Below are 27,741 nucleotides of genomic sequence, written 5' to 3'. Positions count from 1 at the left end.
GCCCAGTGTTTCTTTGAGTTGTTGTTTATAACAGCGAATGAATGACAACATTCGATAATTGCCCTCTGTTAAAACATCTGTCACATTTGTTCTTGTTGCACTTATGTCATGTACCTGATATCCAACACGTTTCACATTCTTACATTTATGGATTTCAAACAAGCAAACTTGCATTCATTGAGGTTTGGGGTAACATCTGCTTTCAAGAAGAAAATCCAGCATATAATGAATATTTACTTTCGTACAAATATATCTCAGGATAGATATAAAATATAATTTTGTAATTCTGTGTATCCAGATAGACAAACGAATGTGCAGTAAATGTAAACATGCCAATGATGGCCAGTTTCAGATAGTTTTACCCTAATCGGACGTGAGTCCTAATCCATATGATCCCTGTAGTTCAGAATTCTCTTGATATGGCTGAATTTGGTATTTTTGAATTAAAGCAAGATATAGTCAGTAGCTATTTTGGTCATGCAGCAAAAGATAACAAATGTCTCCAAACCATTTGCAGTGATGAATTTTATTAGGCCAATCAATAGGGTCAAAGTAGGTCGTGCAAGCTTTCAAAGCACACAAACTTCTTTGTGAGACATGCAAATTGAAAATAAATTTAAGGGGAAGAAACACAATAATGAAGGACTTTCTCAAGAAATACATTTTTTTTTACTTCCTGACCTCAAGTATTCTACGGTGGAGCTGATCAATTAACAGAATATGTTCCTTTTTTACTGCATCCAGGTTCCCAGAAGAAAACAGCATGATCTTGGTTGGGACAAGAAGGACCCCAGTGTCAAAACAAAAACAAATTCTGCACTGAAGAATTAATTCAGTTTGATCCCAATTTAACTGCCATGGGTCAATGCTATATACTGAATCAGGTGCCTCACCGTTCTGCAAATCCTGGAATTCCATGGCAGTTAAATCAGCATCAGACTGCATTAATTCTGCAGTGTAAATGCATCCCGGGAGTCCCTGTTATAACAGCCTGGAAAAAGTCTTCCAAACTTACAGAAACTCTGGACTCTCAGCCTCAAAGAAAAACATCGGCCAATCTCTTCTGAATAAATCTGGCCAAGAAAACCCACCCTAAGTGGGAACTTGAAGGCACACAATGACAATAGCAACAAAGAAAGAATGGTCTCAACCACAGATACACAAATGAAAACAGGCCCATACAAATAAAGCACCAAGCAGTAAAGTAGTAGCAATCAATGATAAAAATGATTTGTACAGCTACCGTAAATAAATAAACCAAACTATAGCGCTCACAAAGCTATAGTGCCCACTGTGTGTTTATTCTAAAACGTAGAAATAAATAAACACACTGACAAAGTCAGTATAAAAATACATACCTCAGAGCATCGTATGAGAGATAAAATGAAGTCTACAACAGTTTCCAAGTCTTTGCTATTTTCTGCTAATGTATCATCTTAACGTTGTTATTCTGTCTTTCAATTTTCACGTCTCCTTCGTCTGAGTATGTGATATTTTCAGAACACAAGCCAAAGTGAAAGGGAAATGAAATGCAGCCTTGCCTGACCTCGATTAGAAACAATCCCATTTCTTTGTATTCTCTCCTGACGGTGTCCTCTTTATAGATTCATTCTAGATTTATAGAATCTATTACATATAGATTCTTTATAGAGTTAGAAGAGACCCAAGCGCTATCCAGTCCCGCCCCATTCTGCCATGCAGAAAAACATAATCCAAGCCCTCCTGACAGATGGCCGTCCAGTCTCTGTTTACCTCCAGTGTAGGAGACTCCACCAGACCATCTTGACTTTCTCTTTTCTGGGCTAATAAGGCTTGGCTTGTAGACCATTGTGGTTGCCCTTCTCTGGATATCTTAAATTAATGATATTCCATTCTCCAGTTATGCTTCTTTTCTGAGGGCTATCAAATTTGGTATGTCCACTTATTTAAAAGCAATCTATAGTTTTTCACAATCCATAATCTATTGCTAACTATAAAACACAGGTTGATTACATTTTGAAATCCTTTAGTGTCCTCTGTTATCCAATACAGTAGAGTCTCACTTATCCAACATAAACGGGCCGGCAGAATGTTGGATAAACGAATATGTTGGATAATAAGGAGGGATTAAGGAAAAGCCTATTAAACATCAAATTAGGTTATGGTTTTACAAATTAAGCACTAAAACATCATGTTATACAACAAATTTGACAGAAAAAGTAGTTCAATACGCAGTAATGCTATGTAGTAATTACTGTATTTACGAATTTAGCACCAAAATATGATTTATTGAAAACATTGACTACAAACATGTATTGGATAATCCAGAACGTTGGATAAGTGAGACTCTACTGTATATGTTTGCAGCATGATCCCTAGAGCCTCTTCCTTTCCTGAGTCCAAGCTGGACATGTACCATTTCTCACTCCATAATATGGCAAAAGCCCTTATTGCAGATATAAATTGTGTAGGAAACTAATGCAATGATCCTGTGTTGGCTGCAATCCCTAATGTCTCACTTCCTGGGGATTGCAATGAATATTGAGAGTTTACAAACCATGGACCATGGCTTTGTTTTCCATATTTGTTGACAGACACATACAAAACATGTCAGGGTGGGATTTAAAAACATCAGCTCCGCAGCATCCTGATTTATTGGTGATCCTTTGACTCTCACCAATTCATCCTTGGTCAGAAGCAGTACCGGCAAACGACACCTCAGTCACAAATCAGCTGAAGGCAGCGGTTCTAAGGCTTTATTCCATATATATATATACAAAGGTATTTACAAGATACAAAGTCCATCGCTCTTTGCAGACATGCTTGCTCCTTGCCATTCAGCGAAGCACACACACACTACTGATAAGAGCACATTCAACAGCAGAATGACGAACATCCTGTCAGACCGGATTGGCTGCAGCAGGCTATCACTCAAACTGGCCTGCTGTTAACACTTAAGATGCTGGAACACATGTCTGGTATACACAGTTGCAAACATCCTTACACCCAAAATAAACCAACAAAACATTCCTACCATCATAAAAGAAGACAATGATCTGACATAAGCCTTAGTTAGAGGTAATACAATCCCAGGTCTATTGGCAGCACATGAAAAAACCATAAGATCAAGACCATAATCCATGAACTATGCAATGCGGCTCCTGGGTCTCCCCAAAGTATGAAGAAACACTAATTCTATCATGTTAATTGAGATGCCAGTGACATTTTGCTCAGCCTTGGCTTGCGAATGCAGCTTTATCGACATGAGGCAGGAGGACAATGAAATGTCATGAGCTCTCTTGTGTAGAAGGCTAAGCCTTGGTCTCACAAGTAGCATCCGTCTTGCAAATGGCATGAATTGGTTGGACTCAAAGTTGAGAAGATCTCATAGGAGATGCTTATTTGGGGAAGGATTCTGTTGGTCTAGAAATTCTGCCAAGTCAAGATGGAAACATCTAGTCTTCCAGTCTTCTCTCCTTCTTTTTCTAGTTGGTTAATGCCTAAGACATGAGGAAATTCTATGTTTTTCAAATGTAGATCTGTAGCAGATGAAATGGAACACTCTGGATTTTAGTTAGGCTTTAAAGGAAGCAACTCAAGATACTGGAGCCTAACATTCAAACATCCCTCTCCAGAAAAAGGAGCTCTGTAAGGACACAACACAGAGAAAGAGAATGTATATGGAGAAAGAAGGATTGGAATGGTAGGAAGCAGATGTGAATGGAGAGGGAACATCAACACTTTAGGATGATGCCATATACTTTCTTGTATCTTGGCTCTCAGTCGTGGATCTAAACAGAGGCTGTAGTCAAGAAGACTCAGACTTAGAAAGGCAAGTCATGACGGAAATAGGATCTCAAATATGCAAGATATATCATTAAATGTCATAATCATTCAATCAAACCAGGGGTCCCCAAACTAAGGCCCAGGGGCCACATGCGGCCCTCCAAGGTCATTTATCTGGCCCCGCCCTAGGTTTTAGACTTAGGCTCCCCCTAAGTCTGAAATGACTTGAAGGCATACAACAACAACATGAACAACAACAACAACAACAACAACAACCATCCTAATTAACTTGACTATCTCATCAGCAAGAAGCAGGCCCACACTTCCCTTTGAAATCCTGGTAGATTTATGTGGGTTAAAATTTTTCTTATTTTTAAATATTGTATTGTTCTTTCATGTTGCGCATTGTAGATGGTAAACGGAAGCTCTTTCATGTGCCCATGAGCCCAGAGTCACCCTTCAGAACAATGACGCACCACTCAGATTTGCAGAACAAATAATACAAGAACTTTACTGATTCCCTCTGATTGCTTACAGAAACCCAGCAGTCATAAACAGTCCTTTTTCAGTCCATAAATCTGCTTCAGTGAAGAATATAGTCCTGGTTCTTCATCCTCTTTTCCCAGTAGCAAACAAGGCCTCAGAAATAGCAAGGACTCTCTGAGTACACAGCCATCTTCCCCAGGCAGTACTCAGTCACCACACAGACTCACACTGAACAAAAACTTGTTCAAACCGGTTCTCCAGCAGCAGAACTGAAACAGTTTCAAATCAAATTACAGGTCTTTGCAGGTTCAGCCAATAGGCTTCATGCACTTCATTTTCCAGTTAACACACAAATATAGCACAGTGCCTTTGCAAACCATAACATTTAATTGACCTTTTTTTTTTGCACTACAAATAAGTCATATGCAGTGTGCATAGGAATTTGTTCATATTTGTTTTTAAACTATAATCTGGCCCCCCAACACTCTGTGGGACCGTGGACCCGCCCTCTGCTTATAAAGTTTGAGGACCCCTGAATCAAACCATAGTACTTCCAATTTCTATAAAGGGTGTCAAAGTTGGACAGAAAAGGAAGCTGAAAATCAACCTATTTGAGATGTGGTGCTGGAGGAGAGTTCTATGGACACCGTCTTTGTCCCTCTGCAATCGCTATTGAAAGTGTATTTGATCCTTATGACATACCCTCATGTTTTGTATTTCTGTGGCCATTCACATACTCAACCTGCCGATAGATGTCTGTTCTTAGTACTCTACTCCATTCATCTGATGAACTAGACTTTAATGCATCTAATGTACAGTTTGACACCACATTAATTGCCATGGCTCAATATTATGGAATCCTGAGAGCTGTAGTTTTACAAGATCTTTAGCCTCTGCCCAAAAGTGCTGATGCCTCACCAAACTAGAGCTCACATAATTTCATAGCATTGAGCTGTGGTGGTTCAAGTGATGTCAAACTGCAATCTATAGTGTAGATGCAGCCTTAGGCAGTCCTTTATCAGTCCTTAGCAGTCCATAGGCAGTCCTCTCTCCCCTGGACTGTGGTGGAGGCTCCTTCTTTGGAGGCTTTTAAACAGAGCCTGGATGGCCATCTGTCGGGGGTGCTTTGAATGCGATTTCCTGCTTCTTGGCGGGGGGTTGGACTGGATGGCCCATGAGGTCTCTTCCAACTCTACTATTCTATGATTCTATTATTCTATCAGCCTGATGGGAAAAATGAAGGTTTTTCTTCTGGTTCTAGAACTTGTAGAGTTGACCATCCAAACGGCCCATATCAGTTTTCATGCTACTGACATTTATTTATTGTATTTATTTACAGTATTTATATTCTGCCCTTCTCACCCCGAAGGGGACTCAGGGCGGATCACATTAAGTACATATAGGGCAAACATTCAGTGCCCATATACACATCGAACTGAAACAGAGACAACAGACAGACAGACGCAGAGGCAATTTAACCTTCTTCTGAGGGGATGTTCGATTCTGGCCACAGGGGGGAGCAGCTGCTTCATCATCCACTCTGATGGCACTTCCTCACTTCCTCATTCCAACATTGTAAATTAGTTAAACTTGCCTCCCCACTTTTATAAGTGGTACCTTATTTCCTACTTGATAGATGCAACTATCTTTTGGGTAGCTAGGTCAGCAACGAGCAGGGGCTATATTTTATTTTTAATTGACGAGTACTCACCCTGCCACGGGCTGGCCTCGAACTCATGACCTCATGGTCAGAGTGATTTATTGCAGCAGCTGTTTACCAGCCTGCGCCACAGCCCGGCCCCGGGCAGATTATGGCAAATCGTCAGCTCAGGATCAGCTTTTTTGTGATCGAGACTGTTGCCCCATTGTGCCTTCAGAAAACAATAGCACTGGCCTATTTTCTGGGGAAAACCTAAAAGGAAGTGTTCCTACCTTTGCTAAGTCACAGTCGGTGTCTGATCCGTTTCTCTCTTCTTCAACAATGTCTGAAAATTAAGTTTTGGTTTGGGTGCAGCATGAGCTAATGCGGGCACCGTGCCCCCGGTTTTGCCTGTCCTAAATCTGGACAACACAGTCAACAAAACAAAACATCCCGGCTGTTTGCTAAGCACAATTAGGACTGGACGAGACCTTGAACTTTGCAAGTGGAAACAAGACCTGAGTCCTATTAAAAGTCTCACATTCGGAGGGGCGCCTGTTTGCTGAGCACTCCCCAAGCGCTTGTCTTCCCAGGTTGTTTACAGCGACACAAGAGGAAATGAGGAGCTGCCTGGCCCTCCACCTGCGATCCAATTTGTTTTTCGCTCGACTTTCCTTTTGTATACATTCCCCTTCATTTCTCAACAGCATCATTCAATTAAGAAGCCTTGTGTGCACAAGACCCGAAAGCTGTCAGAGACCAGGGGAGATAAAATTAGCCGTGGCCTCATTTGAACTTTAATTTGCAAGTTTTCTATTTTGGACGGAGAGGTTCTTTCTCCCCCACTTTGATTCTTCCGGACTAAATCGAACGGCCCAGGAAATGCTGGAAGCTCCAATCTGCCAACACAATCCTGAAAAAGGCCCATTCGCATTCAGAAATATAGCTAATCACTTGTGCTTCTGGCAGGCCTTTCATCTCGGGAGATCTTAGCATCCCTTCCAGCTGTTAAGTAATTGGCATCACTATGCATTTATTAATGAGCTCTTCCATTCTAAGTTTTGATAAATGTCCAGGGTGGGAGAAAGAAATCTTGTCTGTTGGAGGCAAGAGTGAATGTTACAATTGGCCACCTTAAATAGCATTGAAAAGCCTTGTAGCTTCAAAGACTGGCTGCTTACTGTCTAGGGCAGGGACAAACTAAGGCCCGGGGGCCGGATGCGGCCCTCCAAGGTCATTGACCTGGCCCCTGTCCTAAACTTTAGACTTAGGGTTGACCTAAGTCTACCTGGTCTTTGGAGGTCTCTTTGCTTATCTATGGTCTTATGAGATCATCTAGATGGTCTTTGAAAGTCTCTTTGCTTAGCTATGGCATTAGGAGACCATCTAGATGGCTTTTGGAGGTCCCTTTCCTTACCTATGGTCCTATGAGACCATCTAGACGGCCTTTGAGGGTCCCTTTCCTTACTGATGGTCTTATGAGACCATCTAGATGGTCTTTGGAGGTCTCTTTGCTTATCTATGGTCTTATGAGACTATCTAGATGGTCTTTGGAGGTCTCTTTGCTTAGCTACGGCCTTAGGAGACCATCTAGATGGCTTTTGGAGGTCCCTTTCCTTACCTATTGTCCTATGAGACCATTAGATGGCCTTTGAGGGTCCCTTTCCTTACTTATGGTCTTATGAAACCATCTGGGTGGTCTTTGAGGTCCCTTTCCTTATCTATGGTTTCTGATGACTTGATGAGATCATCTAGACAGCCTTTGAGGGTCCCTTTCCTTACTGATGGTCTTATGAGACCACCTAGATGGTCTTTGGAGGTCTCTTCGCTTACCTATGGTCTTATGAGATCATCTAGATGGTCTTTGGAGGTCTCTTCGCTTACCTAAGGTCTTATGAGACCATCTAGATGGTCTTTGGAGGTCTCTTCACTTACCTATTGTCTTATGAGATCATCTAGATCAGAGGTCCTCCAAGGTCATTGACCTGGCCTCTGTCCTAAACTTTAGACTTTGTTCAACAACTCCAACAACTATCATGTCAGACTACACAGAGAAGCCATTGAAATCCACAAGCATATGGACAACTTCAACAGAAAGGAGGAAACTATGAAAATGAACAAAATCTGGCTACCAGTATTTAAAAAAAAGCAACTCCAAAATCAGAACAGTAAATAAGGAGCAGCACTCTGAAAACAGAAGAAATCCAGACAGGAATCAATCAGGGGCAGCAAATGACTCTGAACAAAGGATGTCCCCAGGCCAGGATGTGAGGCTGGGAAAGCCATTTAATGCTAACAAAGGTGATTGCCTGTTTATTCAACAAGTCAAGTATCAAATCCCCAAAGTGTTCAACCATCTGGGAAGCATTAAGAAATTGGAGCCATAGGTGACTGTCATGTCCAAGGATACAAATGTTTTGGGAAGAGGTCTTGACTTGGATAAACCAAAAAAAATAGGAAGAAAAAACCACTTCAGATGGGCATTATTGTTTACCCCTTAATTTGAAGGAAAAAAAGAGTATCGACCAAATAAAGACCTTATAGCATTTCTGGTATGCACTGTAATTATTGAGATAATCAAAGTACAGGGAACTAAATATAAAATTTATCACTATAAGGATTGGTTTAAAAAAACATGTAAACATGTGTGACCTGGGGAAGGGGAGAGTGCATAGGATAAGGCAAAAATTAGACTTGTTGTCGAAGGCTTTCATGGCCGGAATCACTGGGTTGCTGTGAGTTTTCTGGGCTGCATGACCATGTTCAAGAAGCATTCTCTCCTGACGTTTCGCCCACATCTATGACAGGCATCCCCAGAAGTTGTGAGGTCTGTTGGAGACTAAGCAAGTAGGGTTTATATATCTATGGAATAATGTCCAGGGTGGGAGAAAGAACCCTTTTTTGTTGGAGGCAAGTATGAATATTGCAATTGGCCAGCTTGTTCAGCATTGAATGGCTGAAACTGCAAGGCCTGGCTGCTTCCTGCTGGGGGGAATCCTTTGTTGGGAGGTGCTAGCTGGCCACAATGGTTTCCTCTCTTGAATTCCCCTGTTCACGGATATATTAACCCCACTTGCCTAATTTCCAACAGACCTCACAACCTCTGAGGATGTCTGCCATAGGTATGGGCAAAACGTCAGGAGAGAATGCTTCTGGAACATTTATTTATTTATTTATTTATCACATTTATATCCCGCCCTTCTCACCCGAAGGGACTCAGGGCGGCTTACAACAGTGGCAACCATTAGATGCCCATACAAATCAATATAAAACAGCACATAAAACAGTTAAAACTATTAAAATACATTGTAAATTAAAATATACATGGCCATACAGCCTACAAAACTCACAGCAACCTAAATGGCTATGTGTTTAACAATCTCTAGAGAATAGCTCTTATGATCAGGATTTTTTTTTTCCTGATGTTTAAGTGGAATCTCCTTTCCTGCAACTTGAAGCCATCGCTCTGTGTCTTTGTCTCTGGAGCAACAGAAAACAAGCTCAATAGGATATTCTTTCAAATGTTTAAGCATGGATAGCATGGTTGTTTTATGTATTCCGGGCTGTATGATAGTATGCACTATCCTAACCCTCTCTTTTTCAGGCTAAACATAGCCAGCTCTCTAAGCTGCTTCCTTTTCTCCAAAAGTCATGCAGAATAATGGATCTGGGAACTTTTCACTGACGAGTTCCTAAGTTTTAATGCCAGCCAGAGGATCAGAGGACAGATTGTGGAACATTGCATAGCATGTTTTCATTCTGATGGGAGGGAGGCTTATATGTAACTTGTGGGGCTGTAGTTGCCATCCCTATAATGCGATAGATCAGAAAACGTCAGCATGCATCCTCAGCCAATTGGGCAACCAGTTGCTTGCACCGAAGCATCCAAGGAGTAGCATAAATAGCCCGAGCAACCGGCTTGAGCATCAGCGTGGAAGTCCGGACGGAAGAAGAAGAGCAAAGAAACTCCATCGAGGTGAGTAGATTTTTCATTGTAAAAATTATCGTGGAAGGGAATGCATTCAAAAGATGCAGATTGCAAGGATGCCTCATATGATGGTAACTCAGAGGCAGTGTTAGGGTCCTGGGTCAAACTTGTTCTAGTTGGAGTAATTTAAACTAACTGCATATTTTCTCAACCATTCATGAAATGAATTAACAACTTCTTTCACAGGTTGTTTGCCATCAGTGGCCACGTTAAGTTCATTGTGGGCTACAGTTTGCTGCGATAATCTCATGCTATTAATTATTTCTAGACAGTGCATAGTGTTACAGTAGAGTCTCACTTATCCAAGCCTCACTTATCCAAGTTTTTGGATTATCCAAGCCATTTTTGTAGTCAATGTTTCCAATATATTGTGATATTTTGGTGCTAAATTCGTAAATACAGCAATTGCAACATAACATTACTGCGTATTGAACTACTTTTTCTGTCAAATTTGTTGTATAACATGATGTTTTGGTGCTGAATTTGTAAAATCATAACCTAATTTGATGTTTAATAGGCCTTTCCTTAATCCCTCCTTATTATCCAAGATATTCGCTTATCCAAGGTTCTGCCATCCCGTTTAGCTTGGATAATTGAGACTCTACTGTAATATGATGATGATGATGATGATGATGATGATGATGATGATGATGATGATGATGATAAGGAGGGATGAAAAAAAGCCTATTAAACATCAAATTAGGTTATGATTTTACAAATTAAGCACCAAAACATGTTATACAACAAATTTGAACATAGTTCAATACATAGTAATGCTATGTAGTAATTACATATTTACGAATTTAGCACCAAAATCTCACAATGTATTGAAAACATTGACTACAAAAATGCATTGGATAATCCAGAACATTGGATAAGTGAGTGTTGGATACGTGAGACTCTACTGTAATTATTTCTAGCCAGTGCATAGTGTTATTTAAAATGTTTTTACACAGGGATTCAGCTCAAGGAGGTTTGTTTAATGATTGCAAGGGAGAAAAGGTCTCTCTTTTTTTTAAAAAGTAGTACAGTAGAGTCTCACTTATCCAACATAAACGGCCGGCAGAACGTTGGATAAGTGAAAATGTTGGATAATAAGGAGGGGTTAAGGAAAAGCCTATTAAACGTCAAATTACGTTATGATTTTACAAATTAAGCACCAAAACATCATGTTTTACAATAAATCAACATTAAAGCAGTTGAATACACAGTAACTTTATGTAGTAATTGCTGTATTTAAGAATTTAGCACCAAAACATTACAATGTATTGAAAACATGGAATACAAAATCATTGGCTACTATTTGACTACAAATAAGGATAGAATTGCATAAAATGAACTTATAGTAACAATGTTGTTGGAAGTTAAATCTGTAAAAAGTTCAGTCCTTGCTGCCTAGAGAAACAGATGTGAATCCGGGCGGGAGGCAGACTGTGTTGGATAATCCAGAATGTTGGATAAGCGAATGTTGGATAAGTGAGACTCTATTGTTATCACTCTGATAAAAGGGAGTCAGTGGAGCATAGGATTCGGAGTCCCCAAAGCAATTATAGAGGTATAGATATAGACTTATTGGTTCCTTGGTATCCACTGTGATTTGGTAAATCATAGATGCTCAAGTCAATATCTATATATATAAATGAGTGATGGCATCACGGCGACCCACAAAACAACAAAACTACAGGCCCCCCAACCTCAAAATTTGACAACACAACCCATCATCCACGCCTCTAGGTTGATACAACAAAAAGAAAAGAAAAATAAAGTCCTAATTACAGGGAGAGGAATAATAGTTTTTATCCAATTGCTGCCAGTTAGAAGGCTAAGCTCCACCCACTTGGTCTCCTAGCAACCTACTCAGCCCAGGGGACAGGCAGTTAGGCCTCACTTAGGCCTCTTCCACAGATTATCAGACTTTAACTGGATTATATGGCAGTGTAGACTCAAGGCCCTTCAAAACAGCTATATAACCCATTTAGAATCTTATATTATCTGCTTTGAACTGGATTATCTTGACTCCACACTGCCATATAATCCACTTCAGTGTGCATACTAAACATAAAGACAACCATACAACAGACATTCAATACCACCACTACCTCAACAATTTCTCACCAACACCACCAGACAACGCCACAGCAACGCGTGGCCGGGCACAGCTAGTAATGTATATAAAATGTGAACTAAAAGTAATATGAAATAATACATGTGTATAAACTATATAACTTGTATATCTAAGAGCAAAAAAAAAGTTGATAATACTTCTAATAAATGTATAACTTCAAGATGGGTGATACTTTAGGTTTAGCTCCCAACCTTCATTTGCTACTGTTATGATTCCTAACGTAAATATCTGATATGCAGGATGTATTTTCATTCACTGGAACAAATTTGGCACAAATCTGAATACTGGTGGCGTGGGGGAGGATTGTTTTTGTCATTTGGAAGTTGTAGTTGCTGGGATTTATAGTTCAACTACAATCAAAGAGCATTCTGAACTCCGCCAGCGATGGAATTGAACCAAACATAACACACAGAAGTCCCATGATCAACAAAAAATAATGGAAGGGTTTGGTGGGCATTGATCTTGAGTTTGGGAGTTGTAGTTCACCTACATCCAGAGAGCACTGTGGACTCAAACAATGATGGATCTGGACCTAACTTGGCACAAATACTCAATATGCCCAAATTTGAACACTGGTGGAGTTTGGGGAAAATAGTCCTTGGCATTTGGGAGTTGTAGTTGCTGGGATTTATAGTTCACCTACAATCAAAGAGCATTCTGAGCTCCGCCAGCGATGGAATTGAACCAAACTTGGCACACAGAACCTCCATGATCAATGGGAAATACTGGTCTTTGGTGACCCTTTTGAACCCTTCCAGCAATCCTCCCCACGGGTCTCGACCCCCAGATTGAGAAATGCTGTACAATAGATATATCTATATATATAAAAAAGAGTGATGGCATCACGGCGACCCACAAAACAACAAAACTACAGGCCCCCCTGTAAAGATGTCATGATCATTGTGTTTTATTCATGATTGCTATGTTTAGGTTGACTGTTTAAGGTTATATATTTCAGCTATTCTTATACAGAAGCTGGGAGCCTCTAAGGCATGGCCAGGAAAAGGGGCGTGGCTTCACCTTGCTGGTGGAAGCCTTAGAATTCAAAATTTAGCAGTTGGAATTTGGCAGTTGGAGTTTGTCGGTTGAGCAGAGCAGTTGGTTCTATTCAGTGGGAAAGGAGTGTGATCGAAATAAAGAGATTGTGGGAGGAAGTTGAGCAGCTAGAGAGTTTTAGCGGAGAAGGGCTAAAATTAAAGTTGCTGAGCCTTTAGTAGGAATAACTAAAGAGCTGAGGTTACATCCCTAAGTCATAGAAGGACTAGGGTTAACCAGTTAAACTCCCCAGTCCAAGTTTGATCGGGTACAGATCAATTAAGTTCAAGAAAGACAGTATTCCTAACTGAAAGAAACAAGTCTTATAAAGCTAATACCATACTAAGCTCAGTGAAACGATTGAAAAGTCTTGCAACACTTACTGTACAGAAGTAACATCGTTCAACTTAAGTTATAACATTCTTACAACCATCAAGCTTTGTACTATAAATAAACAAGTTACTGTTTCTTCAAATGTTGCTTATTATTTGAGCAAAGCATCTTTCAAAGGTGGTGGCAGCGACAACATTGAAAAGTAGGATACATAGAAGTAGAAGTTGAACCCTTCGCATTTTGGTGGCAGCGGTGGGATCCAAAAAGGTTCCATCCCTGTCATCACATCAAGTCTTCACATAATTGGTGGCAGCGGTGGGATCTGAAGGGATTCAATTCTCTGCCACGTCAAGTCTTCACATAAATTGGTGGCAGCGGTGGGATACGTGTAACAAAGACTAATTCAGTGCCTAAGATACGTGTAACAAAGACTGATTCAGTGCCTGAGATACGTGTAACAAAAACTGATTCAGTGCCTGAAATTCGTGTGGCAAAAGTCAGTTTGGTGCCGGAGATCAGCTTTAGGTAAAAGGGCTGAGGTAAAACTTGTCTGGAAATGGCCACCAGGAAACAGAAAAAGTTGGCAGAGGAGGCAGGAGAGCTTTCTTCCTCAGATTCAGAACAAGTAACCTTGTCTGAAATGTCTCTCAAGTATCAATTAGAGATGAAGAAACTAGAGATTGAGGAGAGAGAGAGAGTCAGGCAGACTGAATTGGAGGAGAAGCAAAGAGAGAGAGAATGGGAGGAAAAACGATGGCAACTGCAGAAGGATAAAGAATTAGAGTTGAGGAGAATGGAAATAGATTTGGAGAAGCAAAGATTGACACACTCTCAACCTCATGCTGATACCCAAGAAGGGGATTTGAGAGCTGAAGCACCTGATGTAATTTTAAAAAGGTTTCCCAGATATAACAAGGAAGATGATATAGAAAAGTTCCTTATATCCTTTGAAAGGTGCTGTAAAGATTTTGAAGTGAGTGAAGACAAATGGATGTTATATCTGAGGCCACAAATTAGTGGAAAGCTTCTGGAGATATATAGTGATATGGCTGAAGACACTCACAGAGATTATAAGATGTTTAAACTGCAGGTACAACAAAAGTTTCAGTTGACGCCTGAATTTTACAGATTAAAGTTCAGAACTTTAAAGAGGGACAGACACCAAAGTTTTGCGCAAGTTGCTTCAAAGCAAGCTCAATACTTTGACAGCTGGGTGAGGACTTCTGAAGTAGATTCCTTTCTGCAACTTAAGGAACTATTGAAGCTGGAGCAGCTCTTTCACCTAGTTCCCTCAGAATACAGATGGCTAATTCAAGACCGAAACCCAAAGACAGCCAACGAAGCTGCAGTGATGATTGACCAGCTAATTACCTTGAAAGAAGGCTTTAGGAAGGAGGAAGAACCAAAAGAGAAAAAACCTCTAAAGCCGACGTTTTACCCTCACGCACGCACACAGATGCAAAGGGGAGGTTCAGGAGAAAACACCGCCTATAGGAAGCATGAGGCAGTTGCAGGCCAAGCCAGGCCTGAGGAAAAGATAAAATGTTACCATTGTGGAAGGCCAGGGCATCTTAGATATCAATGTAACTTAATCAAGAAAGACAGGTCTACTTTCTTTGTAAATAGAGCTCCAATAGAACAAGAAGTGGAACCTGAAGTTAAGTCTAGAAGCCCTGATGCGAGGCCAAAAGAAAAACAATGTTTATTTATCCTTTCAAGAGAAATCTCTGAAGACTATTTAGAATCTATTATCATAGATGAGATACACACGCAGGGATGGAGAGACACTGGGTCGGATGTCTGTATTATACGTCCTGAAGTGGTCCCACAGAGATACCAACATCCTTCTTCAGAGATAAATTTAAAGGGGATAGGCCCGTCGATACCAACCCCTGTAGTATCCTTACCCATCAAGTACAAAGGCTGGGAAGGATTATGGGACTTCGCTGTCTGCGCGGATATCCCATACAGATGTTTGATTGGGAATGATTTAAATGGAAAAGTTAGGAATTGGCAGAAAGAAGCTGATAAACATGAAGGCAACATGGAGGTCCACACTCCAAAAGCCAAGTGTTTGACCATCCAAGCTAGCTCAGAGCAACTTCCTGAGTCTAGTTCGAGCATCATTGAGTTGGTCAGCGGAATGGAGGGAAAACAAGAGATACTGCGAGAGCAGCTAGCAGATGAAACATTACAACCTTTGTTCTTGCAAGCTCAGAGCGCCACAGGAACAGAAGAAAGTAAAACTCCTAAGTTCGTACTTAAGGAGGGAGTTTTGTACAGGAAAAGTACAAGCCATAAGACTTTGAATAAGCCAGAAACACGTACCCAAATAGTGGTACCTGTAAACTACAGGAAACAACTGTTAGATGTGGCCCATGACAATCCACAAGGAGGGCAATTGGGGGTTAGAAAAACCACCCAAAGGATCAGCAAGAACTTTTTCTGGCCTGGCATGTATCAACATATCAAGGCCTATAGCCAGCAGAGACCCCACGACTGGGACACCAAGTTGCAGCAGCTGTTATTCGCATATCGATCAGTCCCACAGGACAGCACTGGTTACTCGCCTTTTGAATTGTTATTCAGAAGGAAGGCTCGTGGACCCCTTGATTTGATCAGAGAGCACTGGGAAGCAAGCCCTACACCAGATCCTGTTCCTGTCGACAACTACATCAAAGATCTTCAGTCAACATTAAAGATGGCCAGGGACATCGCCCAGGAACATCTTATGGCGGCCCAGGAGCAACAAAAGACCCGGTACGACGCAACGTCGAGACCCCGAGACTTCAACGTCGGAGATGAGGTCCTGTTTTTAACACCCAACAAGAACAACAAACTACAGATAGACTGGACTGGACCGTGGAGGATCATCAGGAAGCAGAACCATGTGAACTGTGACATCCTAGATGAACGATTGGGGATTGAGAAATGGGTGCATGTAAATATGATTAAGCCGTATGTAAATAGGTCAGCAAATGTTTACTGTATAGTATCAGAGGAAGATACAGGTCCTTTTTCATTTTGGGAAGGTGATAGGGAGATACATAGAAACTTGGATAAAGTAACCATAAATTCAGACTTATCTCCATCACAACAAAGAGAGGTTAAAGGAATCTTGGCTAAGTATAAAGTCATGTTTTCGGATTTACCCGGGAGAGTGGCATTTTGGTGGCAGCGGTGGGATCCAAAAAGGTTCCATCCCTGTCATCACATCAAGTCTTCACATAATTGGTGGCAGCGGTGGGATCTGAAGGGATTCCATTCTCTGCCACGTCAAGTCTTCACATAATTGGTGGCAGCGGTGGGATCTGAAGGGATTCCATTCTCTGCCACGTCAAGTCTTCACATAAATTGGTGGCAGCGGTGGGATCTGAAGGGATTCCATTCTCTGCCACGTCAAGTCTTCACATAATTGGTGGCAGCGGTGGGATCTGAAGGGATTCCATTCTCTGCCACGTCAAGTCTTCACATAAATTGGTGGCAGCGGTGGGATCTGAAGGGATTCCATTCTCTGCCACGTCAAGTCTTCACATAAATTGGTGGCAGCGGTGGGATCTGAAGGGATTCCATTCTCTGCCACGTCAAGTCTTCACATAATTGGTGGCAGCGGTGGGATCTGAAGGGATTCCATTCTCTGCCACGTCAAGTCTTCACATAAATTGGTGGCAGCGGTGGGATCTGAAGGGATTCCATTCTCTGCCACGTCAAGTCTTCACATAAATTGGTGGCAGCGGTGGGATCTGAAGGGATTCCATTCTCTGCCACGTCAAGTCTTCACATAATTGGTGGCAGCGGTGGGATCTGAAGGGATTCCATTCTCTGCCACGTCAAGTCTTCACACCCCCCAACCTCGAAATTTGACAACACAACCCATCATCCACACCTCTAGGTTGATACAACAAAAAGAAAAGAAAAATAAAGTCCTAATTAGAGGGAGAGGAATAATTGCTTTTATCCAATTGCTGCCAGTTAGAAGGCTAAGCTTCTCCAACTTGGTCTCCTAGCAACCCAATAAAAAATAATAAATAACACTAAAAATTAATACAATAAAATACTATAATAACAGAAAATAACTAAAAATAATACAAGAAAATAATAACATATAATAAATAAAAATATAACTTACAATAAAATTAATAAAAAATGCAAATAACGTCAAATAAAAATTACACAACAATTTTTAACCAATACCACCACCACTTTGCCACAGCAACGCGTGGCCGGGCACAGCTAGTACATTTATATAAGAAGATTTATTATGAGTAGATCCTACATGAATGATAGATAATTAAAATAAATATTTACATGTATATTGTGTTGTCGAAAGCTTTCATGGCCAGAAGCACTGGGTTACTATGAGTTTTCCGGGTTGTCTGGCCATGTTCCAGAAGCATTCTCTCCTGACGTTTCGCTCACATCTAAGACAGGTATCCTTAGAGGTTGTGAGATCTGTTGGAAACTAGGCAAGTGATATATACCGTATATACTCAAGTATAAGCCGACCCAAATATAAGCCGAGGCGCCTAATTTTACCACAAAAAACTGGGAAAACATTGACTCCAGTATAAGCCGAGGGTGGTAAATTTCAGAAATAAAAATAGATTCCAATAAAATTACATTAATTGAGGCATCAATAGGTTAAATGTTTTTGAATATTTACATCAAGCTCTAATTTAAGATAAAGACTGTCCAACTCTGATCAAATCATGATTCTCATCTTCTTCAATGTAAATGTGCTTATGTATCCTTTTAATAATAATAGAGTAAAATAATACATACAATAATAATAGTAAATATAGGAAAATAATACATGTAATAATAAATAGAGTAAAATAATAAATGCAATAATAATAATAATAAGATCAGAGTGAAATAATAAATGTACTGTATTAATAATAATAATAAAATAGAGTAAAATAAATGTAATAGTAGCAACAATAATAGAGAAAAATAATAAATGTAATAATACCAATAATAATAGAGAAAAATAATAAATGTACCATATATTCTCGAGTATCAGCTGACCCAAATATAAGCCAACCAGGACCCTCACCCGAGTATAAGCCGAAGGGTTTTTTTTTCAGTCTTAAAAAAAGAGCTGAAAAACTAGGCTTATATTTGAGTATATACAGTATATCCCTGTGGAATGATGTCCAGGTGAGAGAAAGAACTCTTATCTGTTGGAAGCAAGTATGAATTTTGCAATTGGCCACCTTGATTAGCATTGAATAGTCTTGTCGTGGCTTCAAAGTCTGGCTGCTTCCTGCCTGGGGGAATCCTTTGTTGGGAAGTGTTAGCTACCAGTATTAAAAAAATCTCTAAAATCAGGGCAATAAACAAAGAGCAACACTCAGAAAACAGGGGATTCCAGAGAAGAAACAGTCATCGCCAGCTAACCTCCCAACAAAGGATTCCCGCAGGCAGGAATCCATGTCTGGAGAATCCATCAATATAGATGGCCATCTATATATTATAATGGAATACAATATTATACTACTAATAATACAATATAATAATATTAATTATATATTATATATTAAATGTAATATTACTAATGATATTACCATATAATGATATAGTACAATATAGTACTGTAATTTAATGCTAATATTGTGCTATGCTAATAATATATTGCATGTTCATTTGATTTGTAAGCCGCTCTGAGTCCCCTTCAGGGTGAGAAGAGCGGGATATAAATGTAGCAAATAAATAAATAATAAAAATATATGTTTGTATGTGGCCTTTAAGTCTTTATTTTCCCATAAATGCAAATGTTGCCTCAGATGGTGTTGGAAGATGGAACAGATGTTCTGAACGATCCATTGGCATCATGTTCTTTGTCTTGATGCCTAGTTGATGGATATATTGGCACCTATATACTGGCCGGGCTGTGGCGCAGGCTGGCGAGCAGCCTGCTACAATAAATCACTCTGACCACTAGGTCATGAGTTCGAGGCCAGCCGGTGGCGGAGTGAGCACCTGTCAATTAAAAAATAAAAAATAGCCCCTGCTCGTTGCTGACCTAGCGACCCGAAAGATAGTTGCATCTATCAAGTAGGAAATAAGGTACCACTTATAAAGTGGGGAGGCAAGTTTAACTAATTTTTTTTAATTAGATTTTAGCATGTTTTTGTAAGCCACTCCGAGGCCTGGGGGAGTGTTTTTAAGATTTTTTTAAAAAAAAGATATTTTAAAGATGTTTTTAAATTGTTAGATTTTAGCCTTTCTAGTAAGCCGCCCTGAGCCCTAGGGGAGTGGCAGCATATAAGTTTAAACAATAAATAAATAAATAAATAAATACATTTTACGACATTGGAATGAGGAAGTGCTGTCACAGTGGATGATGAAGCAGCTGCTCCCCCCTGTGGCCAGAATCGAACATCCCCTCAGGAGAAGGTTAAATTGCCTCTGCGTCTGTCTCTGTCTCGGTTCTATGTGTATATGGGCATTGAATGTTTGCTCTATATGTATATAATTAGATCCCGGGGTGAGAAGGGCAGAATATAAATACTGTAAATAAATAAATAAATAAATATTGACATAATGTTACGAGTAATGCATGGAGAAAGGTGTCACCCAGGCATCACTCCTTTGCTGAGCTGTCCCATTTCCCCCATCTTTCCTTCCAGGCGTCTCGACAACACCATGGCATCCCAGAGAAGGACCTTCTTGCTTTTTGTCTGCCTTCTGCTCACTGTCGGTCTGCATCTGTCCAGAGCCCAGCATTGGTCCCACGGCTGGTACCCAGGAGGGAAGAGAGAGGCTGAGGCTCCACCACTGAGCCCAGAGGTACGTACACTGAACGTGGTCTTCAGACCAAGGCCAAGCATCTCAAGGAGGGCTTGCAAGTCTCCAAGTCTGGCTAGTCTTGGAGGTTTCATCGGATGCACCACTCAACCATAACCATACTGGGTTGTTGTATGTCTTTCGGGCTGTATGGCCATGTTCCAGAAGTATTCTCTCCTGACGTTTCGCCCACATCTATGGCAGGCATCCTCAGAGGTTGTGAGGTATGGATAAACTAGGCAAGGAAAGGAAAAATATATATATCTGTGGAGAGTCCAGGGTGTGGCAAGAGTCTTTTGTCAGTTGGAAGCCGGCATTAATGTTTCAGTTAAACACCCTAATTAGCATTGGAAAGGTTTGTCTCTTGCCTGTGGGGCATCCTTTGTTCAGTCATTAGCCGTCCTTGGGGCTCCTCTGTCCTCAGAGTGTTGCTTCTGTCAGAGTAATGCGCACAGCGTAGCAGCAGATGAATGATGTCAGTGGAGCGCAGAACGAAGGGACGATCAGAGACGAAGTAAAAAGTATGTACAAAGTTTACTGAACAAAACAGACAGACTTGCAGACGATAGACCCAGGACTTTCAATCTAGACAAACAGCACAGATCTTCTCAGTAGGCAGAAACAGATCTCATCTGATGCAATCAGCTATATACAAACACACTTGTAGTCTGGACACTCCTATTTGGCTCCAGTCACATATCCAAGGTCAATACAGCTTCTTACCAAATTAACTTTTTACACAATATAGCATTTCCTGGATGATGCAATACATGCTAGACACAAATTTCATTTAAACACTACCAATACACAAACCCCACATTAACAGCTTCCCATCTGTGGACTCTCCACAGATATATATTTTTTCCTTTCCTTGCCTAGTTTATCTATGCCTCACAATGTCTGAGGATGCCTGCCATAGATGTGGGCGAAACGTCAGGAGAGAATACTTCTGGAACATGGCCACACAGCCCGAAAGACATATAACAACCCTGTGATCCCGGCCATGAAAGCCTTCGACAACACATAACCATAATGTTTGGAGGATTCCAACATGCAGCACTATTTTCCTTTCCCATGCCCAGAGGTGGACATTGTTATTATCCTCTTCACCACAATATCATAGTATTACAAAAATATCCAAAATGGTAAACAGTCTGAAGCCAAGCCCTATGAGGAATGGTTATGTTTTATATGGAGAAGAAAACTAAGAGCCATGTTTAAATATTTGAATGGATCTCATACTAAAGATGGAGCAAGTGTGTCCTCTGCTACACCAGAGATACACAGAGCAATGTATTCAAACTACAACAGATAAGGTTCCACACAAATATAGTATAAACTATTTGACAGTAGAATCTGGAGTCCGGTGGTGTCTCCTTCTTCAGAGGTTTTGAAACAGAGGCTGGATGGCCATCTGTCAGGAGTGATTTAATTGTGTGTTTCCTATATGATAGGATGGGGTTAGACTGGCTTGCCTTTGAGGTCTCTTCTGATTCATCCTCCTTCCCTAATGGACATAACCTATTGGAAAATCACTATTTTTATTTATTTATTACAATATTTATATCCCGCCCTTCTCACCCAATAGGGGACTCAGGGCAGCTTAAAATAAAACACATATATAAAATTGTACAATACATTGTGAATCAATTAAAAAGTTATTAAATTACATCAGGCATTCACTACACCCAGCCTATGGGCACATATCCTTTTGACAATTGTGCGTCTCTATGAATATGTGGAGACTGCCTTTTGAAAACCACTAGTCAAAAAAAATGCATTACCTTGTTAGAAGTCAACTCTGAACAAGTGGTATTCATAAGCATTAATATAATGGCACACGGGTAACTCAGCTGTTAAACTGAAGAACCATGTCTTTAAGCTGCCAAGGACAAAGACATGCCACTACAAAAATATATATTTGGTTAGCAGAGGATAGTTGTTTCTTTGAAGTTGAAATTGTAATTTGCCCCAAAAATATACACTCCCTTTAAAAACCTTTTAGTTTAAAACAAAGACTTCTTTGAAAAATAGCATATCTTATTTACTCATAAATACTTATTTACTCTTGTATTAATTCACTATACAGGCACATTTCTTATTGAAGTTCAGTTATAGATAGGATATAGTTTCTCTCTGTGTTGAGTACATAGGGTTTCGTTCTTTAACAATAGTCCATAGTCTTTAAGTATACTTGTTCTCGCTGAAGTCCATAAGCATACATGCATTCATTGAAGTCTCTAAACAGATACAGTAGAGTCTCGCTTATCCAACGTAAACGGGCCAGCAAAACGTTGGATAAGCAAATATGTTGGATAATAAGGAGAGATTAAGGAAAAGCCTATTAAACATCAAATTAGGTTATGATTTTACAAATTAAGCACCAAAACATCATGTTATACAACAAATTTGACAGAAAATGTAGTTCAATCAGCAGTAATGCTACGTAGTAATTACTGTATTTATGAATTTAGCACCAAAATATCATGATGTATTGAAAACATTGACTACAAAAATGCATTGGATAATCCAGAATGTTGGATAAGTGAGTGTTGGATAAGTGAGACTCTACTGTACATGCATCCACCTTCATTGAGGTCTGATGCAAAAGACATACATCTGCTTTCATTTATGACCAAACACACATTGAATACAAAATGGAGTCCTGAGTCTGAACATGCTCAGTACAATCACATGTGTAAAATCCCTCCCACACCAAAGAGATAAGTCAAACTGGCAAATCAACATACACATAGAATACAGGTTAGTAAATATATATACATTTATAAATCAAATAGTGAGAGGCCTGAGAGGTTGTTATTTCCAACTTTCCCCTTCTTCCTTGACATCCTTTACCACAAATTTACAAAAGCACTGCTCAGTACAATTGAGAATCTGAGCCCTCCTGACAGATGGCCATCCTGCCTCTCTGTCTTCTACACGACCTCATTTCAAATATTTAAACATGGCTATCATGTCCCCTCTTGACCTTCTCTTCTCCAGGCTAAACATGGCCAGCGGCCGAAAGCACTCCTCATAGGGATTCATGGTTTCCAGGCCTTTTGCCATTTTGGTCGCCATCCACTGGACAGGATCCAGCTGGCCAATCTCCTTCTTGAACTGTGGTGCCCAGAACTGGACACAGGGTTATTATTCCAGGTGAGGAGGTCTGAGAAAAGCAGAAGAACGGGGTATCATCCCCTTGATATGCACACTATGCTCCTATCGATGCAGCTTAGGACCACATTGGCTTTTTTAGCTGCCGTGTCACGCTATTGACCTTTATCCACCTTGTTGGGAATCTATGAGCTGTTAGACTAAAAAAATAATCTTCTTTTGGGGGTGATTCTGAAATGGCAGACAAAGGTTTGAGGAAATGAGACAAAGAGAGTTCCAGTGGCTGTAGAAAAAAATGACGTTTATTCTCAATGGCCAGTGAGAATACAGCAATAAGAAAAAGGAGACCTTCCCCTGTAATCAGGAAAGCGAAGGTACTGGAACAAAGGATCACAGGTTCTTATATACCCTTTTCCCCTCCATCTACTATGTCATCTAGGCATTATCCATCAAAAAAGTGTCAAAAAGTCTTACTGGGCACTTAACTAAAAGCCATCTTTGCATTTTCCTAAAATATAGACTACTTCAAGACCTCTAACCCTCCATTAGGCGTTATCTCTGGAATTTCCCATCTCAGCTTTTAGGGGTTCTCATTAATTAAGGAGTTCCCCCTTATCTTAGCTGTCAGAGACCCATTAGCACTCCCCTCATGACGCCAGGACTTATCTTGACATCCCAAAAAGCCTTAATTTGTCTCTTGTCCATTAGCTTATCTATTCTTGTTGACACTTAACGTATGTCCCTGGCACTCAGAGTGAACTTTGGTCTTGCTTTTGCTGAGCAGAGTGTATTTTTAAGGCTACACACACAATCTGCTGGTGATTACATATATTCCTATTTCTATTTCTTAACATGATTACATTCAATATATATATTTTCCAATACAAGTATTATATTTTCCCAATACACCTTCATCAATTCCTCAAAAATACAGCAGAGTGGCAGAACCATGATTCATAAGCAGCAGAAACTTGCGTGAGGTGAGTTTGGGGAAGCCTTTGTTCCTGAGGATGGCAAAGGATTGCAAAGTCTCCTTGAAAGTTCAAAAAGCATTTATTGAGGTAAAAAGAAATCCATTGTGGATAGAAAGGGTTTAGGAGCTAACTAGCTCTCTAAGCTAGCACTAAGGAAGGTAAGCAGGTAAAAATAACGAAGAATATCCGAATAGCTACATTTTGCCAGGAGAGTGGCAAAATGTGTCCTTCTTAGAGTGAAGACAAAGGAGGAAGAGATATGGCTACTGGCCGCATGGTCCGAGCCTTTTGGGGCAATAAAAATTCCAATCTAGATAGAGGAAGTTACCTCATCCCTGAAGGATCACATTGGTAAAACAACATAAACGGGCCAGCAGAACGTTGGATAAGCGAATATGTTGGATAATAAGGAGGGATTAAGGAAAAGCCTATTAAACATCAAATTACATTTTGATTTTACAAATTAAGCACCAAAACATCATGTTTTACAACAAATTTCACAGTTCAATATGCGGTAACACTATGTCGTAATTAATGTATTTACGAATTTAGCACCAAAACATCGCAATGTATTGAAAACACTGACTACAAAAACATGGACTACTAAAAGGCAGACTGCGTTGGATAATCCAGAACTTTGGATAAGAGAATGTTGGATAAGTGAGACTCTACTGTAGGTCTTCTTTTGAGGATCTCAATTCTTGTTAATTCGGAGATATGAGATTTTCCATGTAAGCCATGAAGATGGAAATGCTAAATGATGGCCCGATTCCAGCTAAAATATTCAAATGTTTTTGGCCGCATCCTTTTGGATTTGAACTCAGTCCATCATCACAGCTGAGAATGTCTCCCAAATTGAATCTGGACCCCAGGTAGAAGGAAACGTGTACATTTTGCATCTCAAACCAGCCAGGCAGCTCCATAGACCACGGTCTCCTCTTCCTCTCTGAATTCAGGGCTCTGAAGATATCAAACTGTGTCACGGGGAGGACTGCACATATCTGAAGATCCCAAGAGACAAAATCGTGAAGACTCTCCTGGTAAGTAACAGGGAGCTTAGTTCGGAAGACCTCCAGAAGAACATCTCTCCCATTTTCCTTTACTCCGTGCCATTCAACATCTAGAACCACCCCAAATTGTAGCATTGTAGAACTATGCTATCCATCCATCACAGGGGTGTAGTGACAAGGGGGATGAAGCCATTGCATTGAGACGTGGCAAGTAGTGTCAAACTGAATTAATTCTACAGTGTAGGTGCAATCAAATCCCATCCACCTTAGCTGGAATAGCAAGTGCTGGGATTCTCAGGACTACAGCGTTTTGCCTAGCCCTGTTGTATGGTGTAATGGATCTGGCCTACCTTAGTAAGTTAGTATATGTCCCACCTCGAAGGATTGACGTGTGTCCATTTTGTAGGCCAGGGAGATAGGCAGCCATTTTGTGGGTCTTATTTGTGGCAAAGCTTGTGGGAGGAGCCTTCGAGCATCTATTTGCATAGATACTACTGGATTGACTGTATACAAATGAGAAGTTGCTGAGCCACAGGAGGTGGGCGGAGCCAAAGTGGCAGTTAGAGAGCTGACTGAACTTTCTTTTTCAGTTAGCTGGAAGCAGTTAGTTGAGTTGGCTTAGGCCAGTGATGGCCAACCTATGACACGCGTGTCAGCACTGACACGCCTAGCCATTTTTGCTGACACGCTGCCGCATCCATTGTTTCCATGGTGTAGTTCAGGCACATGCAAACTTGGGCCCTCCAGGTGTTTTGGATTCCAACTCCCACAATTCCTAACAGCCTCAGGCCCTTTCCTGTTCCCTCTCAGCAGCTTAAGCTTTGCCCAAGTTTGCCCAAGTCTGGTGTAGACATACCCTAAGTCAGTGATGGCCAACCTATGACACGCGTGTCAGCACTGACACGCCTAGCCATTTTTGCTGACCCGTTGCCGCATGCAGATTGATCGGATGACTAATGTCTTTTGTGGCCAAATTTGGTGTGATTTGGTCCAGTGGTTTTGTTGTTTACTCCATGGGAATTATGCACCTTACATATATCATTCTATTATTATTCTATTATTATTGTAGTATATTATTATATTATTACTATATTATTATTATTATTATTCTTTATTCATGACTACATTGAAACTACAATAGAGAGAAATCAGCGTGGAAACTGTAAGAGGCACCATAGATTGTTGTACATGGAAATAATGGTAGTAAATAGTTTTTGATTTATTAAATACAGTTATATATTACAATTATATATTTTTGTTATTTAAACTATATATATTGTGAAATTATGGTTTTTTTTCTCGAAGTGACACACCACCCAAATCATGCTAGGGTTTTTTTTGGTGAATTTTGACACACCAAGTGCAAAAGGTTGCCCATCATTGTTATACGACTATATTGCAATATTATTAGTAATTATACAATTATAATAGTGAATAGTGAATAGTGCTTAGGCAGTGAGTCAGGGAGGTTTTAAAGTGCAGTTAGTCAGGTTTTGGAAGTCCAGTTAAGAAGTGTAGGTTTTGGAAGTCAGTTTTAGGAGAAATATAGTAAATGCCTTTTATAGGAAGGAAAAGGCTGAGGAACTATATCGAACAAAGTCTCATAGAAACTAATGCATAAGGAATATCTTCAAATGAGAATAATCAAAAGCCATTGTTGTAACCACCAAGCATCTGTACTGTATATATATTACTGAAACCATTACACTTATGTGCCTCACAAGTGACAAATAAACAGTTGTTGTTTCACCTTATTCAAAGTCTCTCTCACTCTCTCTCCAAGTCCCAACATAATAAAAGTAAGGCTCCTGAACACATGAACGGTGGCAGCAGAGATAATATTTGAAAACCCATTGAGATATATATATATATATATACTAGTTGTGCCCGGCCACGCGTTGCTGTGGCTAGGACTTTATTTTTCTTTTCTTTTTGTTGTATGAACGTAGAGGCATGGATGAGAGGTTGTGCTGTCAATTTTCGAGGTTGTGGGGTGTTTAGTTTAGTTGTTTTGTCCGGTGCCGTGATTCCATTATCCATATATATATATATATATATACACACACACACACACACACACACACACACATATATAGGTGGCAATGTATTTTTGTGTTTTTAAATATGGCTTTCTTGGAAAAGGCATAGATGGTGGCATTTCGATCACGTGTATCATTATATTATCTTTTCTTTAAACAGGCTGACATGCTAGCAAGACTTCAGAAGAAAAAATGACTCTCTTTTGTGCATTTTGGTAAATGTTATTATGTGTCTAAAGACATGTGGCACCCACCTCTCGCCACCTTAATGTGCTCTTTTTTGTAGACGTTGTATATGTGCAAGCACATTTTTATAAACCCTGTAGTAGCTTCTATCCCTTTTTTTCTCAGCATGTAAACCTTCACTATATTAGCAGCAGAATAGTATTTCCGTTGAATGTATGCGATTGTTGAATAAAATATTTTATTTTGCTACATAGA

The 27,741-nt window shown here is 40.2% G+C and overlaps 1 protein-coding gene across 1 annotated transcript; it reads left to right on the top strand.

The window, feature by feature from the left end:
• The first annotated feature begins 9,711 nt into the window (after window positions 1-9,711).
• Window positions 9,712-27,741, top strand: LOC134299345 (progonadoliberin-2). Its single transcript, XM_062981966.1, has 4 exons — window positions 9,712-9,866; window positions 20,004-20,163; window positions 25,208-25,291; window positions 27,461-27,741. Exons 2-4 carry the CDS (start codon window positions 20,020-20,022, stop codon window positions 27,494-27,496), a joined length of 264 nt encoding a protein of 87 aa, XP_062838036.1. The 5' UTR covers window positions 9,712-9,866; window positions 20,004-20,019; the 3' UTR covers window positions 27,497-27,741.

The sequence above is a fragment of the Anolis carolinensis genome, chromosome 5, assembly GCF_035594765.1.
Source record: "Anolis carolinensis isolate JA03-04 chromosome 5, rAnoCar3.1.pri, whole genome shotgun sequence".
In the NCBI taxonomy this organism is placed as follows: Eukaryota; Metazoa; Chordata; class Lepidosauria; order Squamata; family Dactyloidae; genus Anolis; species Anolis carolinensis.
Note: the sequence above shows the minus strand (reverse complement) of the source record. Positions and strands in the feature narration are given on the sequence as shown.

Coding starts and splice junctions, on each gene's coding strand:
- LOC134299345 (XM_062981966.1), top strand. CDS start 20,020: ATGGCATCCCAGAGAAGGACCTTCTTGCTTTTTGTCTGCCTTCTGCTC. Junction 20,164..25,207: donor CTCCACCACTGAGCCCAGAG/GTACGTACACTG, acceptor CTCTGAATTCAG/GGCTCTGAAGATATCAAACT. Junction 25,292..27,460: donor AAATCGTGAAGACTCTCCTG/GTAAGTAACAGG, acceptor TTCTTTAAACAG/GCTGACATGCTAGCAAGACT.